This window comes from Cannabis sativa, chromosome 4 (genome assembly GCF_029168945.1).
Source record: "Cannabis sativa cultivar Pink pepper isolate KNU-18-1 chromosome 4, ASM2916894v1, whole genome shotgun sequence".
Taxonomy (NCBI): domain Eukaryota; kingdom Viridiplantae; phylum Streptophyta; class Magnoliopsida; order Rosales; family Cannabaceae; genus Cannabis; species Cannabis sativa.
In genome coordinates, this window is record NC_083604.1 from 79,274,558 (window position 1) to 79,294,264 (window position 19,707).

General features: G+C 28.4%; 2 protein-coding genes across 2 annotated transcripts; both read right to left on the reverse strand.

The window, feature by feature from the left end:
* Positions 1-5,992: 5,992 nt before the first annotated feature.
* On the reverse strand, positions 5,993-7,382 carry LOC133036572 (calcium-dependent protein kinase 10-like). Its single transcript, XM_061113087.1, has one exon. It carries the CDS (start codon positions 6,890-6,892, stop codon positions 6,251-6,253), a length of 642 nt encoding a protein of 213 aa, XP_060969070.1. The 5' UTR covers positions 6,893-7,382; the 3' UTR covers positions 5,993-6,250.
* Positions 7,383-13,707: 6,325 nt separating this feature from the next.
* On the reverse strand, positions 13,708-14,902 carry LOC133036573 (calcium-dependent protein kinase 10-like). The gene has a single exon (XM_061113088.1). The coding sequence runs from the start codon at positions 14,755-14,757 to the stop codon at positions 14,119-14,121; it is 639 nt and encodes a 212-aa protein (XP_060969071.1). The 5' UTR covers positions 14,758-14,902; the 3' UTR covers positions 13,708-14,118.
* Between the last annotated feature and the right edge of the window lie 4,805 nt (positions 14,903-19,707).

Genomic DNA, 19,707 nt, shown 5'->3' on the forward strand with positions numbered 1-19,707 from the left:
TAGTTTTTTTTTTTTTTTTCCATAACCCACTATCATCCCCTGTGAAGCCCTAACCCACGGATTTCAAACTCCCATCTATGCTACGATCCTAAAATGGGTTTGAAAGACATTGCAAAGAAGGGAATGAGTGATGCTGCAGAGCCATCTGGTTCTAAAAAAAGATTTTTCCAGCTAAGATTGAATCTTGTAAGGCAAAGAGAACCAAATCTTCGAGATTTGTCAAGGATGTAAGTTGGGTTGTTTTTTGATTTTTTTTTAGTTTTTTTCTTGTTGTTTTGTTTTTCGTTTGCTGTTTTGTGTTTCAATTTTTTTTCTCCATAACGTTTTAGGTTCTCTCCGATTTTGACTTCGAGGATGAAGTTTCTCATTTGGAAGTGAAGCCTAAAGTTAAACCCAAGAGTTGTTTACCTTGAATTTTTTTTTATTTTTTTAAGTTAAATTTTTAATTAACCGTTATTTTTTATTTTGTTTTTGTTCTCATTTTTGTTTTTTTAGTTTTTTTTTTTTTTTGGTTTTGTTACTGCTATTAAATAGTTTTTAGCATCATTTAACCAAACTACACTATTTTTCTTTTTGTCAGTTTGGGTTTTCTTATTAGTTGTTTTTAAGTTTTAAATGTAATTTTTTAGGGATTATTGTTGTTTTTGTTCTCATTTTTTGTACGAAGGTTTTAAGTTTTAATAACATTTTTTCCTTATTTTTAATTCGTTGTTTGATTGTTATTTTAGTGTTCTATTGTCCTTTTCTAAACAGTTGTTTTAATGTTTAGTTTTAGTAGTTTTAGTGTTGTTTAATTTTATTTCACAGTGAACAATTTTTTTAGTAATTTCATGTTTTGCAGATTGTTGTTAGTATATTTTTTCCCAATTGTTCATCTTTTAGGCTGTTTATGTCTGGGTGTTTTTAAAATGTTGTTTTGTGGTTGCTTTCTGGTTTTTTTTTTTTGAAAGCTTAGATGATGCTTGTTTTTTCATATTTTATTACCTTCAATTCTTTCTCTAATTCAATCATGAGTGAGTTTCAATGATTTCCAGATCTCCTTCTATTTGATTCTTCATCTCTGAACGCGATTTGCTTTTTTGACTGAATGTTGTTTTTGAGTTTTTTTTGTACAACAATGGAGGTTGGATGATTTTTTTTCTTTCTGTTTTTGTATTTGGATTTTCGGGATTTAAATTGTTTTCCCTTGAGATCTACATTTTTTTTAGATCTGATTTTCCTGGTTTTGGAAGGAAAATGGTTGAGAATGGGTTGTTGGGATTCGTCCGCTGGGTCACGAAGAAGATGGAGGCTTCCATTTTCCTTGGCTGGTATTTTTGTAATTTAACAACTTTTAGTTTCTATTTTTGTTTATTTCCCTTTTTGGGGTCATAAATGTAAACTAGTTCCATTTTTAGTTTATTATAGAAAAAATTCCTTTTTTTTTTTTTACATATTTATGCTGTTCTTACATTAAACAATACAAAAATAATAAAAAAATTACATAAAAATAACTAGAAAGTAATATCGAAACAACATAAAAAAATAATACACAAATAATAAAAACTAACAATAAAATAACAAGACTAGTACAACATAAAAATACATCAAAAGACTTTATTTTATGTAAATAAAATATTAAAAACCGTAAAAATATTTAAAATTCAGTATTTTTGTAATTTTTTTTTTATTGTTTTTTTGTGTATTTTTTGAAATAATCTCTTTTTGTGGGTTATTTACAAAAATATAAGTAAAAAAATAAGTTTTGATATGTATATATTAGATTGAAGTTACGTGCAATGCACATATATTTAGTTGTATTTTTTAATTTATTTTTAATTAGTGTATTATGATTTCAAAAATGTCATTTAATTTAATAAATAATTTTTTTTAAAATAATTTTTTTTTGAATAAAAATCATAAGATATATTAATTAATAAATTCGTTCAAAACAATAGAACGCAGTTCAGAGGAACAGTCCTCCAACTGAAGCACACGACCTATAGAGAAAAAAGAGTCTCTTGCCAAGTAATGAGCCAAGCCAGCTTATTTGCAGATCGTTTTACAAAACACAAATTGTGAAGGCATAAAATATCGCTCTGAATCGCTTGGACACACACCAAGCTATCTGTTTCCAACATGACACTATCCCACGAATGAGTTGCAATCCAACTCAATGCTTCTTTAATTCCTATTATCTCAGCAATTTCGGGTTGAACACATCCAATCTTCCCCTTCTTGAATGCTTCTACCATAGCACCATGATGATTCTGAGCTACACAACCCATGCCAAAAGACAAGACTCGAACCAGAAAAAACTAAAAGAAAAAGACTAAAATACCATGTCAAAAGACAAGACTAAAGAACCATGTAAAAAGACAAGAGTAATGAAAAAACTAAATTACTTTCAACACATAAATACGATCACAACATTAAAATTAATTAAGGAATGAACTCCTTATAATTCTAACCCCATAAAAATATTAATTGGAGTTAAACTAATAATAGTAAATTAATAAATGAAAAAAAAAATCTGAAACGAAGGACGTCGTTGAGCCGAACCGAACCACTACTCTCAGACGACTGCTCTTGAACCCCTCACAGAAGAAGACGTTGATGTGGGAATTATTAGGGTTGTGGTTTTAATGTAGGTTAGGAATTAATAGATATGTGGTTTTTTATTATTTTAAAAATAATTAAATATTGCATATAAAGTATAAAAAAATATCCATAATATATTGGTCAAGAAAGAAAATAAACTATAGCATTGAAGGCTCTGGATGTAGATGATCTTTCTGATCTTTACATACCATATGTTGGCATCATTAATTAATTAAAATAATGTATACAAAATTGTAAAATATCCATAATATATTGGTCAAGAAAGAAAATAAACTATAGCATTGAAGGCTCTGGATGTAGATGATCTTTCTGATCTTTCCACAAATGAGTTGCAAACCAACTCAATGCTTCTTTAATGCGTATTATCTCAGCAATTTTGGGTTGAACACATCCAATCTTTTCCTTCTTGAATGCTTCTATCATAACACTATGATGATTCTGAGCTACACAACCCATGCCAAAAGACAAGACTCGAACCAGAAAAAACTAAAAGAAAAAGAGTAAAAAACTATGTCAAAAGACAAGACTAAAGAACCATAAGACAAGACTAATGGAAAAACTAAATTAGTTTCAACACGTAAATACGATCACAGCATTAAAATTAATTAAAGAATGAACTCCTTATAATTCTAAACCTATAAAAACATTAATTGGAATTAAACTAGTAATAGTAAATTAATAAATGAAAACAAAAATCTGAAACGGAGGACGTCGTTAAGCCGAACCGAACCACTCTCAGACGATTGCTCTTGAACCCCTCACAGAAGAAGACGTTGATGTGGGAATTATTAAGGTTGTGGTTTTAATGTAGGTTAGGAATTAATAGATATGTGATTTTTTATTATTTTAAAAATAATTAAATATTGCATATGAAGTATAAGAAAAATACATAATAATATATGGGCTTTTTTCATAATTGTACAACAAAAATAACATAATTACAAAAAATGTGCAAAAAAAAATTATTTTAAAAACTTATACATTTTGAAAACTTATTACATGAAACCATACATTTTAATCATTAAATAAAACAATATGTTTATTAAAACTCAAAATAAACAATTTTATAAAAATAAACAAGTTAAATATTTTTTTATTAAAAAATAAAAGTTTATTATCTATTTTAGGATGAATTATTATAATTTAATAAGATTTTTTTTAATAAATACAATATCAAAATTTTAAACATTAATATATATAATTATAAATCAATACTTAAAATTACGAAAAATAAACATGACACATAGAGTGATATAATAAACATATGTGAATATTATTATATTGTTTATTAAATTAGTATGTTTAATAAATAAAAAAAATAAATATATATATATATAAAGTATTTTATATTATTACTATGTTTATTATAATTGTAAAAATAAAAATAGACATAGCCAATTAGTATTTTTTTTTCTTTCTATTGTTTCTATATATTGATTATTTTCTAATGAGTTAGTGAACGAATTTTCTACTGAAGTATAATTTTTACATCAAAAAATAAATAAACAAACATAGCTTTATAAACTCCTAAAATTATTTAACTAGAAAAAATAAACATGACACAATAAAAAAAAAAAGATAAAGATAAACAATTTTTTTATATAGATTATTTATTTTCTAAACAATTACTAAAAAATAAACATAACACACATAGAGTGATAAAATAAACCTATGTGAATATTATTTATTTTGTTTATTAAATTAGTATGTTTAATTAATAGAAAATAAAATAAACACATATATAAAATGTTTTATATTATTGGTATGTTTATTATAATTGTAAACATAAAAATAAACATAGCAAATATTACCATATATATAACAATCAATAATTATTACCATATATATTATATCAAAAATTGAAAAAAAAAAATTAATTATATAGAAAAATGTATGAGAAAATGGTAATAAATTTTTTTGCTCATATTTTATAATTAATTAAAATAATGTATACAAAATTGTAAAATATCCATAATATATTGGTCAAGAAAGAAAATAAACTATAGCATTGAAGGCTCTGGATGTAGATGATCTTTCTGATCTTTACATACCATATGTTGGCACCATTGTCACTTATCCTCCAATTCCATCCATGATTACACTCCTCATGATGCACCTGGTTTCAAGCCTCTGCAAATGACCACCATTGCAGCAACAGATGCTGTCATATGTTCAACTATGAAGCAGTTTGCAGATAAAGAAAATGCATCCCCAAATCGAATCTTAAAGAGACAATCTGATAGCCTCTCTATGAGGAAAACTTTGAAAAGATGCAGGGGACCTAAGCAAGCCTTGTTCTCTCCAACTTTGTCTCCTGTAGATGAGCCAAACCAGAGTGTTTCCAGTCCTGAAATAAATCTTTCGGGTAGTTTGTTAGACAATTCTGCAGTGAAAATCATTAGTTGGAATGCGTGAGGTCTGAGAATTCGAGCGCATTCCATCATCTTTGTTTGCTTGTCAAAGAGTAATCTCCTCGTATATTATTTATTATGGAAACTAAACTTATTTCTAATGTAATTTCTCGTTTTTGTCATGCTTTCTATTTTAATAATGAACTTAAGGTTTCGCGGGTAGGTCTAGGAGGGGGTTTATTTTTATTAGAAAGATGATGTTAATGTTACACTTCTAAATTTTAATTTAAATATGTTTGACTGCTATATTATTTTTGGCACTGGTCCTACTTGGCATTTTATTGATTTTTATAGCTCTCTTAAACTAAATAATCGGTACTTTTCATGGATAACATTAAAGAGATTAAGTGATGTAACTCCACTTTTACCATGATTAGCATGATTGGAAGAAGTGGAGGTATTGCTCGAGGATTTCATTGGAGGCGACTAATACCATGTAGAAGCTTAACTAGAGCAAGCTTAGGAAGATGGTAAAATCAGAGAAAGTAAGAAGAAGAAGAAACACTTATCTCTCATAATTGAGAGATCCTTTATTTATAAGCACAATACAATACAAGTGGACAATGCAAGAGCTAAACAAAGCTATACCAAAACAGAAAACAAAACTGAAAAGAAAACAATTAACTAACTAAATTAAGTGAAAGTTATGTTAACATACAGAAACTAAATTTAGTGCGTGCTTTTTTTAGTTCTAATAATATGATGTTTTATATTCTTTGAAGAATGAAATTATTAGTTGGGTTATTGGTACTTATATAGCTAGCTAGGTTGAGAACTGAAAATTTATTTATTTATATTTTGAACAAGAGAACTGAAAACATTTGTTTGTTGTAATTGTACAGAAATTAATTAATTAAGTAGAAAAACACACATACATGTATGAATAAATAAAAAGTTGAAGTTGAAATAAATGCTGCAAACGAAATAGAATGTTGTGAAATAATCAATATTAATACAAATAAAACAAAGAGTGATAAAATATAAATATACATAACAGTAAATGATTATTAATTAAGACAAGAGTATATTTTCGTCTTCATCATCTTGAATTGAACTCTTTATTATCCATGCCATGGATAGACCAAAAAGAAAAGTAGTATCATTTGGTACTTTTATGCATTTCGAATCCAAGGGTGCTCTGCAATAATAAACATAATAACCAATATTAATAAAGTTAATTAAGAAAATAAAATTAATTAGAAAGACACATTACAAAACAAAAAATATATATGCATAGATTAGTAATTACCAAGCACTTGTTGAGCAGTCAAACGCTTTTTTGGATCACGCTCTAGCATTTGCCTAATAAGACTCTTAGCACTCTCAGAAATTTGAGGCCACGGTTGTGTTTCAAAGTCTATGTCTCCTTTTAAAATAGCACAAGTTGTCTGAGTAGTTTTATCAAAATCTAAATCTGAATTAAGATAAAATGGGAAATGACCACATAACATAATGTAAATGATAACTCCAGCACTCCAAATATCCACTTCTGGTCCATGACGCTTCCATTGGCTCAACATTTCCGGAGCTACATAAGACAGAGTCCCCACTATATCTGAAAACCTTTGATTAGGTTTAAAAAACACAGAAAATCCAAAATCAATGAGTTTGAGAGGGGAGTCTGGTTGGTTGTTAAGGAACAAAAAGTTTTCAGGCTTCAAATCTCTATGTATGACCCCAGCCACATGGCACATACAAACTGCCTTGGCTATCATCTTAGCCACAGGGGCTGCCTCTGCCTCGGTCAAGTAGTCTTTAGCCTCAATTCGATCAAACAACTCGCCTCCCTCACAAAGCTCCATAATAAAGTAAAAGAAGTCTTCATCTTCACGAAATGCCTTTAGCTTCACAATGTTCGGGTGATCCGACAATGTCATCATGATGGTCAACTCACGATATATATTCTCGATTTTCTCCTATATATAAGGATACATTGTTATTATTATTATTTAATTACATAATATAGTTAATTAGTATAATTTATTATTATAAAATTACCTGGGTTGTAATATTAGCCTTTGAGATGACCTTGCAAGCTAGAGTTTCATTGGTTATTAAGTGTCGACATAGGTAAGTAGTACCATATGTGCCTTGGCCAATTTCCTTACCTAGTTCATAATCACTCCCGATCATTCTCGGTAGATTCAACACACTTCTCTTTTCCATTATTAATTAATAATTACGATATGTGTGTTAATTTAATTGATTAATTAAAATAATCTCTGTTCTATATCACTTTCCTTTGTGAATTTAGAAGGAAAACTAAACGTACATAATAATAAGTATATATGCATTCATTTCTATTTATATATCAGCTGGTTATCCTAATAATAATCATCAAATCATATTTCTATTCGTACTATATTGTAATTTAACTTTTTTTTAAAAAAATATCTTTTATTTTATTATTTTTTTGTAAGGAAAATATCTTTTATTTAAACATATCTTTTTTTTTTATTTCCAAAAAAAAAAAAAAAAAAAGACCGCGTCAGTCCCACATCTCACAAGCCCACAATCCCAACAACTAGTTATTAATATTTATTTAGAAAATTTTACAAAAATATCGGATTTTGAGCAAAATTTTATAATTTTACTGCCCATGAATTTTTTTTTAAAAATACCATATTTTTATAAAACAACCATAAAACATTAGTATCTTTTAAAAAAAAAATCTACCGCACCGTAAAAAAAGAAAAAAAAATTCTCTTTATTTATTAGATTAAAACAAAGACAAACATTTATTTAATTTTATATTGGTAAGGATTATTATAAAAATCTTTTTATATAAATATATTAAAAAAAAAAAGTTGAGTCTTTCTGTTACTTATAATTTGCTTTCGATTTATATTTAATTGATTTATAAAACTTGCAAAATTAAATATAAAATTTTAATAGTAGATTATAATATTAACATGTATATTAGGTGCTTGTGTGTGGGTGGATTCAAGCTTATTATTTAAAATATCTACTTAGTACAATTTATTTCAAACTCATAACCTAAATTACTTAAAAAAAAAATAACACAATTAAATTAGATAAAAGAAAATTGTATATATAATTAGGGGAACTTACAAAATTTCTAAAATTTTGGTTGAATTTTACAAAAAATATTGTCACACGGAAAAGTTTTTAAAAATACTGTATTTTTATAAAACACCAGTAAAATACAAAACAGAACAACTCAAAACAACAGTAAAACAACTAAAAAACACCAGTAGAACACCAGTGAAAACTTAACATACTATACTGCAGTATGAAACTTACTAAAAAAAATATAATAAAAAAGTAAAAAATACCGTCTGTCAGTATTTTTGTAAAAAAAATGAAAAGAAATTAGTATAACATGTAAATTTCCCTATAATTAGCTCCCTTAAAAATAAATAAAAAATAATAATATAATGCTAAATATGAGGAAATTACATTGTATACCCACTTTACTTTATTTGTTTTAATTTTTACCTCTATTTTCATATTTTTTTTTTCAGATTTACCCCCTTTTATAGATGATGTCTCCATTAGATCCTTTAAGTTAATGTAAATTATATGCTAGACTTAAGTAAAGAGAGAGTATATTAGGCAATCCACTCAAAAAAAGTGAGTATATTTTAATAAAACAATAATATGAGAGTATTTTTAATTAATGAATACAAAAAAATGTATTTTTCAACTTATCTCGCTAAATATTATGTTGGGTATGATTAAATTTATAAAAAAAATGAAAAACAAAAATCTAGGTCTGTCATGGTAAAACTAATGCAATATCTCTAGCTATTTAGATTTTTTTTTTGAAAGACTAGCTATTTAAATGAAACGTGATACTATGGATCGTACGTACGACCACTTTAGTCTAGTTGTGCCGTGAGAAGAAACAGTTGTATTTGTGTCGTGAAAAAAAATAACTACAGTAAAATTATTGAAAAAATTCGAACCGAGTGTTTGGTAAATTATTAATTTTAAAGTGTTGTAGTAAATTATGAAGATTCTATCATAATAATAATAATAATATTATTATTATCATCAAATTACAACTACAAATGTATAAAAACTTATGTTATACAAAATTTTTATTTTTTATATTTTTTCCTAAAATATAAATTCATATACATTTATAAAAATAATTTATAATATTCTTAAACTATATTTTTATCAGAAAAAATAAAAAACTCAAGTATATAACATATATATAAAAATAAAAATATATAATAAATATAAATATTTAAACAAAATAAGATAACTTAAATATTATATATCTTTTAGACTGTGGGTTGGAAGGCCTTTTGGAGCCCATGGATTCTTTTCCAGGACGATGATGAGCTTCTTCATGTGGTGTATTAATGTTTTCTTGATTTTCATCCATGAAGGAGATGGTTTTTTTTCTTTTTTATTTAAGGAGGGTTTTTTCTGAGCTTTTTCACGAAGGCTCTCAATGAAAGCAACAAATTGTTAACGCAAATTTTCATTAACCAAATTTGAGCCTGAATGATAAACTTTCACAGAAAAATAAAAAATAGTATAGAAAATAATATGAACACAAAGGTTTTTTTACGTGATTTTGCAGTTAAAATTCTGCATAGTCCACGAGTCAATCTTATTAGATTTCTGATGGTTTTTCAAACCCTTTTTGTTATGGTTTTTTCGTCCCTTTTTCAGTATTACTTGCCTCTATTTATAATTTCATAGTCAGGGAGTTAATTACAAAGTTGACTGTAATCTTTACAACAATTATCCTCTGAAATTATGGGGTTTGATTACATATCACGTAGTATAAATGCGGTTAATATTTAAATATCACAAAATTGTGATAAATCTGCTTTTATTGGGTCAAAATGATCGTGTATTAAACATGTTTTAAATCATAACGTTCTAGGATATCTCAACAGGAACTCAGTACCAATGACCTTGATAGCGAGCTGAAGCTTTTCCCCTATCTTTTCGAGGTTGATGATGTACGCTTCGTAGCTTCTTTGCTTGAAAGCATAACACTTCATTTTGACAATCACAATTCTTAATAACAAAGAGTACTTCAACAGTCATCATTCGAATGTCAGCTTCTGCTCGAGAGAACTGATTTGCTAAAATTAATAACCTCACTAAAAGATATCTGAAGCTGATTGGTAAAAGCATCATGAGTATGCCTTCTTATAGTGAGATAAGCGCCTCGCTATTACTTGTTTGGGTTCGTCCGACTGTTATACTTAGTTTGTATATTATACGCTAAGTATTTTCACAGTCATTATGCATCGCTTTCGTCTTCCTTGGCGTAACGAAGTTGATGTCTCGCCTTGTGCATCTAATGTCGTATGGTTTCTCGTTTACATATGAGGCAACAGTTTGTATATCTTTATCTCGCATAGGACCTTATAGTCAGCAAGTTGCAAATATACTCTATCACTTTCGCATTTAATAAGTTATTCCATTAAATGTAATTACCGTTACACGCATCGATCTATATTCTCTTGACACGTGTCCTCCATTGAAATGGTAGCCAAATTTCGGATATAACAATATAAATTAGTCAAACTTAAAAGTGTCATATTTAATATAAAAACTTTTAAAATCCCATAGTAAGTGTAATTTCTTTTTTTTAAAAATACTTTTTAACTTTTTTAAAAAGTATAATCTAATTTGAGATCGCTAGTGATTAAGATAATAAAAAAATATTTTATGTATAGTTTTTTTTTTAAGGAAACTTTATGTATAGTTACTTACATATACTCATCATATTGTTGTGATCTTAGATAAATAAAGGTTAATATTACTTTGAATTTAGTTTTTACTTAATTTATTAAATAAGAGTTAAATTGTACTTTTGGTTATCTTAAATAACAATTTAGATCTTGTATTTCGTAAAATAGTACAAAGTAGTACTCTCAACTTAATTTTCAATAATTTTTTTAACATAACTAATTTAAAGACAATTGTAATAGAAATAAATACATGAAAAAATAACTAGTCTTATTATAAAATATAAAACTTTTGGATCAGATTATTATTAAATTTTATTTTAACAAAATCTCACATCTACACAAATAAAATTAGATTAAATTTGTTTCTATAAAAGTGTTAAGAGTCACATATGAAACCTTACTTTGTTCTCTAGTATTATAGCTAAGTACAACTTCTATTTCCAATAATCCATAGATTTTTATAACTTTTTTTTTTTTTTTTGCTTGTTTTAGTTATGTATTTTAAAAGATTGAGCAAAACATGAGAGTGCTCCAAGTGCTCACTTAGATAGGTGAGGCCTAATAAAAAATTTAGCATTTTTCTAATTTTTGTATAAAAATGATAATTTTTTTAAAAAAATAATGAGTTGCCTTTTTATATGTAAGCTTCAAAAATTGTTGACTAGAAATATTAAAGAACATCTTAGAATGATGAACATCCTATATTGCTAATGGTATAAACAAATATCAAATCTCAATAAGATGATGAACATTATATTGGTTGGTGTAAATAAATACCAACTTCCGACCATGACCATATGTAACATGTCTAAAGTATTGGGTACCATAATTAAATTAAAAATAGCATATACTAATAAAAAGAGTAGAGAATAAAGAGCTTCAATTGCCTGATCTCTTTTAAGAAATCACACAGCACAAAAAATGAAACACCAATCTCTAACCCCAAAATGTAAAAACTAAAATCTCCAATGGATAAAGCTCATGATGATGCTTAGAGTCACAATAACAGTCACCACCAGCATAAAAGTTCAAAATGATAATTTTAATTAACCTAAGAAGATGAGCCATTATTATTGTTATTATTGTTATTGGGAGCAGGGTACTTAATGGCATTAAGACCAATCTTACGAAGGGCAGCTTTACCAAGATCAACACCACACATATCAGAAAGCCTAATTAGGTAAAGCAACACATCAGAAAGCTCTTCTCCAAGGTGTACTTTCTCCTCTTCTTTCCAACCAGGCAATCCCTTTGGAACCTCTCCTTTCCATTGGAATATCTCTGAGAGTTCTCCTACTTCACCCACCTAAATAATCATCATCACAAAATTAATTAACCCACAATCCAAAAACTGGTTTCTTAAACAGTCTATTCATTTCTAACAATCCATTTTTTTTTTTACTATTTGTCAAAAACAAAAGAAAAAAGTCAAAAAGAAAAATCATTATAAATGCTTTAGCCCCATTTATGGGATCGAGAAAAAGATACAAACACCTGAATCTCCATGGAGATTAAACCATACAAAGACAGAAATTCCAATAGCTAGTAGTCCCGTGATTCGTAAGGGGAAACATCGGGTAAGCTGTGCAATCCCACACCGCTTGGGGAAGGTCAAGTGGGATGATTTTGAGACTGTGTAGGTATGGGACTACACAGTTGAAGAGAGCTTAAATGGATTGATTGGTACTACCTTTATCAACAAGGTGCATCTTATTTTTCGGTAGCCCATCTCGAAAGAACTCCACAGTTAAGCGTGCTTGGCTTGGAGCAATTTCCAGGATGGGTGACCTCCTGGAAAGTTTTCCCAGGATGCGTGTGAGTGAGGAAAAAGCACGCTGGAAACACCCGTGTTGGTCTGTAGGGTCAGTCATCAATCTAGGAAGCAGCCAGAGTGGCGTACTCGTGTATAAGAGTCATTATTCCGTGGGTGGAAGGTCCTAATGGAGGCTTGAAGCGGGGACGTTACAAATAATTGTGACAGTCAGTAGTCCCGTGATCTGTAAGGGGAAATACCGGGTAAGCTGTGCAATCCCAGACTGTGTAGGTATGGGACTACACAGTTGAAGAGAGCTTAAATGGATTGATTGGTACTACCTATATCAACAAGGTGCATCTTGTTTTTCGGTAGCCCATCTCGAAAGAACTCCACAGTTAAGCGTGCTTGGCCTGCAGCAATTTCAAGGATGGGCGACCTCCTGGGAAGTTTTCCCAGGATGCGTGTGAGTGAGAACAAAGCACGCTGAAAACACTCGTGTTGGTCTGTAGGGTCAGTCATCAACCTGTGAAGCAGCCAGAGTGGCGTACTCGTGTATAAGAGTCATTAGTCCGTGGGTGTAAGGGCCCAATGGAGGCTTGAAGCGAGGACGCTACAGTAACACTTCTAAATTTTAATTCAAATATGTTTGACTGCTATATTATTTTTGGCACTGGTCCTACTTGGCATTTTACTGATTTTTATAGCTCTCTTAAACTAAATAATCGGTACTTTTCATGGATAACATTAAAGAGATTAAGTGATGTAACTCCACTTTTACCATGATTAGCATGATTAGAAGAAGTGGAGGTATTGCTCGAGGATTTCATTGGAGGCGACTAATACCATGTAGAAGCTTAACTAGAGCAAGCTTAGGAAGATGGTAAAATCAGAGAAAGTAAGAAGAAGAAGAAACGCTTATCTCTCATAATTGAGAGATCCTTTATTTATAACCACAATACAATATAAGTATTGGACAATGCAAGAGCTAAACAAAGCTATACCAAAACAGAAAACAGAACTGAAAAGAAAACAATTAACTAACTAAATTAAGTGAAAGTTATGTTAACATACAGAAACTAAATTTAGTGCGTGCTTTTTTTAGTTCTAATAATACGATATTTTATATTCTTTGAAGAATGAAGAAAGAGTAGTAATTATTAGTTGAGTTATTGGTACTTATATAGCTAGCTAGGTTGAGAACTGAAAATTTATTTATTTATATTTTGAACAAGAGAACTGAAAACATTTGTTTGTTGTAATTGTACAGAAATTAATTAATTAAGTAGAAAAACACACATACATGTATGAATAAATAAAAAGTTGAAGTTGAAATAAATGCTGCAAACGAAATAGAATGTTGTGAAATAATCAATATTAATACAAATAAAACAAAGGGTGATAAAATATAAATATACATAACAGTAAATGATTATTAATTAAGACAAGAGTATATTTTCGTCTTCATCATCTTGAATTGAACTCTTTATTATCCATGCCATGGATAGACCAAAAAGAAAAGTAGTATCATTTGGTACTTTTATGCATTTCGAATCCAAGGGTGCTCTGCAATAATAAACATAATAACCAATATTAATAAAGTTAATTAAGAAAATAAAATTAATTAGAAAGACATATTACAAAACAAAAAATATATATGCATAGATTAGTAATTACCAAGCACTTGTTGAGCAGTCAAACGCTTTTTTGGATCACGCTCTAGCATTTGCCTAATAAGACTCTTAGCACTCTCAGAAATTTGAGGCCACGGTTGTGTTTCAAAGTCTATGTCTCCTTTTAAAATAGCACAAGTTGTCTGAGTAGTTTTATCAAAATCTAAATCTGAATTAAGATAAAATGGGAAATGACCACATAACATAATGTAAATGATAACTCCAGCACTCCAAATATCCACTTCTGGTCCATGACGCTTCCATTGGCTCAACATTTCCGGAGCTACATAAGACAGAGTCCCCACTATATCTGAAAACCTTTGATTAGGTTTAAAAAACACAGAAAATCCAAAATCAATGAGTTTGAGAGGCGAGTCTGGTTGGTTGTTAAGGAACAAAAAGTTTTCAGGCTTCAAATCTCTATGTATGACCCCAGCCACATGGCACATACAAACTGCCTTGGCTATCATCTTAGCCACAGGGCCGCCTGCCTTGGCCAAGTAGTCTTTAGCCTCAATTCGATCAAACAACTCGCCTCCCTCACAAAGCTCCATAATAAAGTAAAAGAAGTCTTCATCTTCACGAAATGCCTTTAGCTTCACAATGTTCGGGTGATCCGACAATGTCATCATGATGGTCAACTCACGATATATATTCTCGATTTTCTCCTATATATAAGGATACATTGTTATTATTATTATTTAATTACATAATATAGTTAATTAGTATAATTTATTATTATAAAATTACCTGGGTTGTAATATTAGCCTTTGAGATGACCTTGCAAGCTAGAGTTTCATTGGTTATTAAGTGTCGACATCGGTAAGTAGTACCATATGTGCCTTGGCCAATTTCCTTACCTAGTTCATAATCACTCCCGATCATTCTCGGTTGATTGATCAACACACCTCTCTTTTCCATTATTAATTAATAATTACGATATGTGTGTTAATTTAATTGATTAATTAAAATAATCTCTGTTCTATATCAGTTTCCCTTGTGAATTTAGAAGCAAAACAAAACGTAAATAATAATAATAATAGATGCATTCATTTCTATTTATATATCTGGTTATCCTAATAATAATCATCAAATATTCAAATCATATTTCTATTCGTACTATATTGTAATTTAACTTTTTTTAACAAATATCTTTTATTTTATTATTTTTTTTGTAAGGAAAATATCTTTTATTTAAACATATTTAAACATATCTTTTTATTTTTATTTCCAAAAAAAAAAAAAAAAGACCGCGTCCATCCCTTAGTCCCACATCTCACAAGCCCACAAGCCCACAATCCCAACAACTAGTTATTAATATTTATTTAGGAAGTTTTACAAAAATATCAGATTTTGAGCAAAATTTTATAATTTTACTGCTCATGGAATTTTTTTAAGAAAATACCATATTTTTATAAAACAACCATAAAACATTATTATCTTTTAAAAAAAATCTACCGCACCGTAAAAAAGAAAAAAAAAAATCTCGTCTTTCTGTTACTTATAATTTGCTTTCGAATTAATAATTAATTGATTTATAAATCTTGCAAAATTAAATATAAAATTTTAATAGTAGATAATATTAATATGTATATTACGTGCTTGTGTGTGGGTGGATTCAAGCTTATTATTTAAAATATCTACTGAGTACAATTTATTTCAAAATCATAACCTAAATTACTTAAAAAAAAAATAACACAATTAAATTAGATAAAAGAAAATTGTACATATAATTAAGGAAACTTACAAAAATATTGAAATTTTAGTTAAATTTTACAAAAATACCAAACACCAGTAAAATACAAAACAGAATAACTCAAAACAACAGTAAAACAAATAAAAAACCCCAATAGAACACCAGTGAAAACTTAACACACTATACTGCAGTATGAAACTTATTAAAAAAACACAGTGAAAAAGTAAAAAAATACCGTCTGGCAGTATTTTTGTAAAAAAATGACAAAAGTTAGTACACCATGTAAATTTCCCTATAATTAGACCCCTTAAAAAATAAATAAAAAATAATAATAATCTTATGCTAAATATGAGGAAATTACATTGTATACTCACTTTACTTTATTTGTTTTAATTTTTACCTCCATTTTCATATTTTTGTAGATATACCCCTTTTATAGATGATGTCTCTATAAGACCCTTTAGGTTAATGTAAATTATATGCTATACTTAAGTAAAGAGAGAGTATATTAGGCAATCCACTCAAAAAAGTGAGTATATTTTAATAAACAACAATATGAGAGTATTTTTGATTAATGAATACAAAAAAATATATTTGTCAACTTATCCTGCTAAATATTATGTTGGGTGTGATTAAATTTATAAAAAAAATGAAAAACAAAAATCTAGCTCTGTCATGGTAAAACTAATGCAATATCTCTAGCTATTTAGATGAAACGTGATACTATGGATCGTACGGCCACTTTAGTATAGTTGTGCCGTGAGAAAAAATAATCTATCATAATAATAATAATAATATTATAATCAAATTATACAACTACAAATGTATAAAAACTTATGTTATACAAAACTTTTATTTTTTATATTTTTTCCCAAATAAATTCATATACATTTATAAAAATAATTTATAATATTTTTAAACTATACTTTTATCACAGACAAAAAAAAACTCAAGTATATAACAGATATATAAAAATAAAAATATATAATAAATATAAATATTTAAACAAAATAAGATAACTTAAATTTTATATATTTTTTAGACTGTAGGTTGGAAGGCCTTCTGGAGCCCATATTCTTTTCCAGGACGGTGATGAGATTCTTCATGTGGTGTATTAATGTTTTCTGGATTTTCAGCCATGAAGGAGATGGTTTTTTTTTTTTATTATTTAAGGAGGGTTTTTTCTGAGCTTTTTCACGAAGGCTCTCAATGAAAGCAACAAATTGTTAACGCAGATTTTCGTTAACCAAATTTGAGCCTAAATGATAAACTTTCACAGAAAAATAAAAACAGTTAAAAAATAATATGAACACAAAGGTTTTTTACGTGATTTTGCAGTTAAAATTCTGCATAGTCCACGAGTCAATCTTATTAGATTTCTGATGGTTTTTCAGAGCCTTTTTTTATAATTTTTTTATCCCTTTTTCAGTATAACTTGCCTCTATTTATAATTTCATAGTCAGGGAGTTAATTACAGAGTTGACTGTAATCTTTACAATAATTATCCCCTGAAATCATGGGGTTTGATTACATATTACGTAGTATAAATGCGGTCAATATTTAAATATCACACAATTGTGATAAATCCGCTTTTACATGGTCAAAATGATCTTGTATTAAACACGTTTTAAATCATAACGTTCTGGGATATCTCAACAGGAACTCAGTACCAATGACCTTGATTGCGAGCTGAAGCTTTTTCTCTATCTCTCCGAGGTTGATGATGTACGCTTCGTAGCTTCTTTACTTGAAAGCATAACACTTCATTTTGACAATCGCAATTCTTAATAACAAAGAGTACTTCAACAGTCATCATTCGAATGTCAGCTTCTGCTTGAGAGAATTGATTCGCTAAAATTAATAACCTCACTAAAAGATATCTGAAGCTGATTGGTAAAAGTATCATGAGTATGCCTTCCTATAGTGAGATAAGCGCCTCGCTATTAGTTATTTGGGTCCGTCCGACTGTTATACTTAGTTTGTATATTATACGCTAAGTGTTTTCACTGTCATTATGCATCGCTTTCGTATTCCTTGGCGTAACGAAGTTGATGTCTCGCCTTGTGCATCCAATGCCATATGGTTTCTCGTTAATATATGAGGCAACAATTTGTATATCTTTATCTCGCATAGGACCTTATAGTCAGCAAGTTGCAGATATAATCTGCCACTTTCGCATTTAATAATTATTCCATTAAATGTAATTACCGTTACACGCATCGATCTATATTCTCTTGACACGTGTCTTCTATTGAAATGGTAGCCGAATTTCGGGTATAACAATATAAATTAGTCAAACTTAAAAGTGTCATATTTAACATAAAAACTTTTAAAATCCCATAATAAATGTAATTTCTTCTTTTAAAAAACACTTTTTTAACTTTTCTAAAAAGTATAATCTAATTTGAGATCGCTAGTGATTAAGATAATAAAAAAAATATTTTATGTATAGTTTTTTTTTTTAGGGAAACTTTATGTATAGTTACTTACAAACACTCATCATATTGTTGTGATCTTAGATAAATAAGGGTTAATATTACTTTGAATTTAGTGTTTTACTTAATTTATTAAATAAGAGTTAAATTGTACTTTTGGTTATGTTAAATAACAATTTAGATCATGTATTTCGTAAAATAGTACAAAGTAGTACTCTCAGCTTAATTTTCAATAATTTTTTTTAATATAACTAATTTAAAGACAACTGTAATACAAATAAATACATGAAAAAAAATAACTACTCTTACTATAAAACTTTTGGATCAGATTATTATTAAATTTTATTTTAACAAAATCTCACATGTACACAAATAAAATTAGATTAAATTTGTTTCTATAAAAGTGTTAAGAGTCACATATGAAACCTTACTTTGTTCTCTAGTATTATAGCTAAGTACAACTTCTATTTCCAATAATCCATAGATTTTTATAACTTTTTTTTTTTTTTGCTTGTTTTAGTTATGTATTTTAAAAGATTGAGCAAAACATGAGAGTGCTCCAAGTGCTCACTTAGATAGGTGAGGCCTAATAAAAAATTTAGCATTTTTCTAATTTTTGTATAAAAATGATAATTTTTTTAAAAAAATAATGAGTTGCCTTTTTATATGTAAGCTTCAAAAATTGTTGACTAGAAATATTAAAGAACATCTTAGAATGATGAACATCCTATATTGCTAATGGTATAAACAAATATCAAATCTCAATAAGATGATGAACATTATATTGGTTGGTGTAAATAAATACCAACTTCCGACCATGACCATATGTAACATGTCTAAAGTATTGGGTACCATAATTAAATTAAAAATAGCATATACTAATAAAAAGAGTAGAGAATAAAGAGCTTCAATTGCCTGATCTCTTTTAAGAAATCACACAGCACAAAAAATGAAACACCAATCTCTAACCCCAAAATGTAAAAACTAAAATCTCCAATGGATAAAGCTCATGATGATGCTTAGAGTCACAATAACAGTCACCACCAGCATAAAAGTTCAAAATGATAATTTTAATTAACCTAAGAAGATGAGCCATTATTATTGTTATTATTGTTATTGGGAGCAGGGTACTTAATGGCATTAAGACCAATCTTACGAAGGGCAGCTTTACCAAGATCAACACCACACATATCAGAAAGCCTAATTAGGTAAAGCAACACATCAGAAAGCTCTTCTCCAAGGTGTACTTTCTCCTCTTCTTTCCAACCAGGCAATCCCTTTGGAACCTCTCCTTTCCATTGGAATATCTCTGAGAGTTCTCCTACTTCACCCACCTAAATAATCATCATCACAAAATTAATTAACCCACAATCCAAAAACTGGTTTCTTAAACAGTCTATTCATTTCTAACAATCCATTTTTTTTTTTACTATTTGTCAAAAACAAAAGAA

Excerpts from the sequence above, each read along its gene's own strand:
- LOC133036572 (XM_061113087.1), bottom strand. The coding sequence starts at position 6,892 with ATGATGACATTGTCGGATCACCCGAACATTGTGAAGCTAAAGGCATTT.
- LOC133036573 (XM_061113088.1), bottom strand. The coding sequence starts at position 14,757 with ATGATGACATTGTCGGATCACCCGAACATTGTGAAGCTAAAGGCATTT.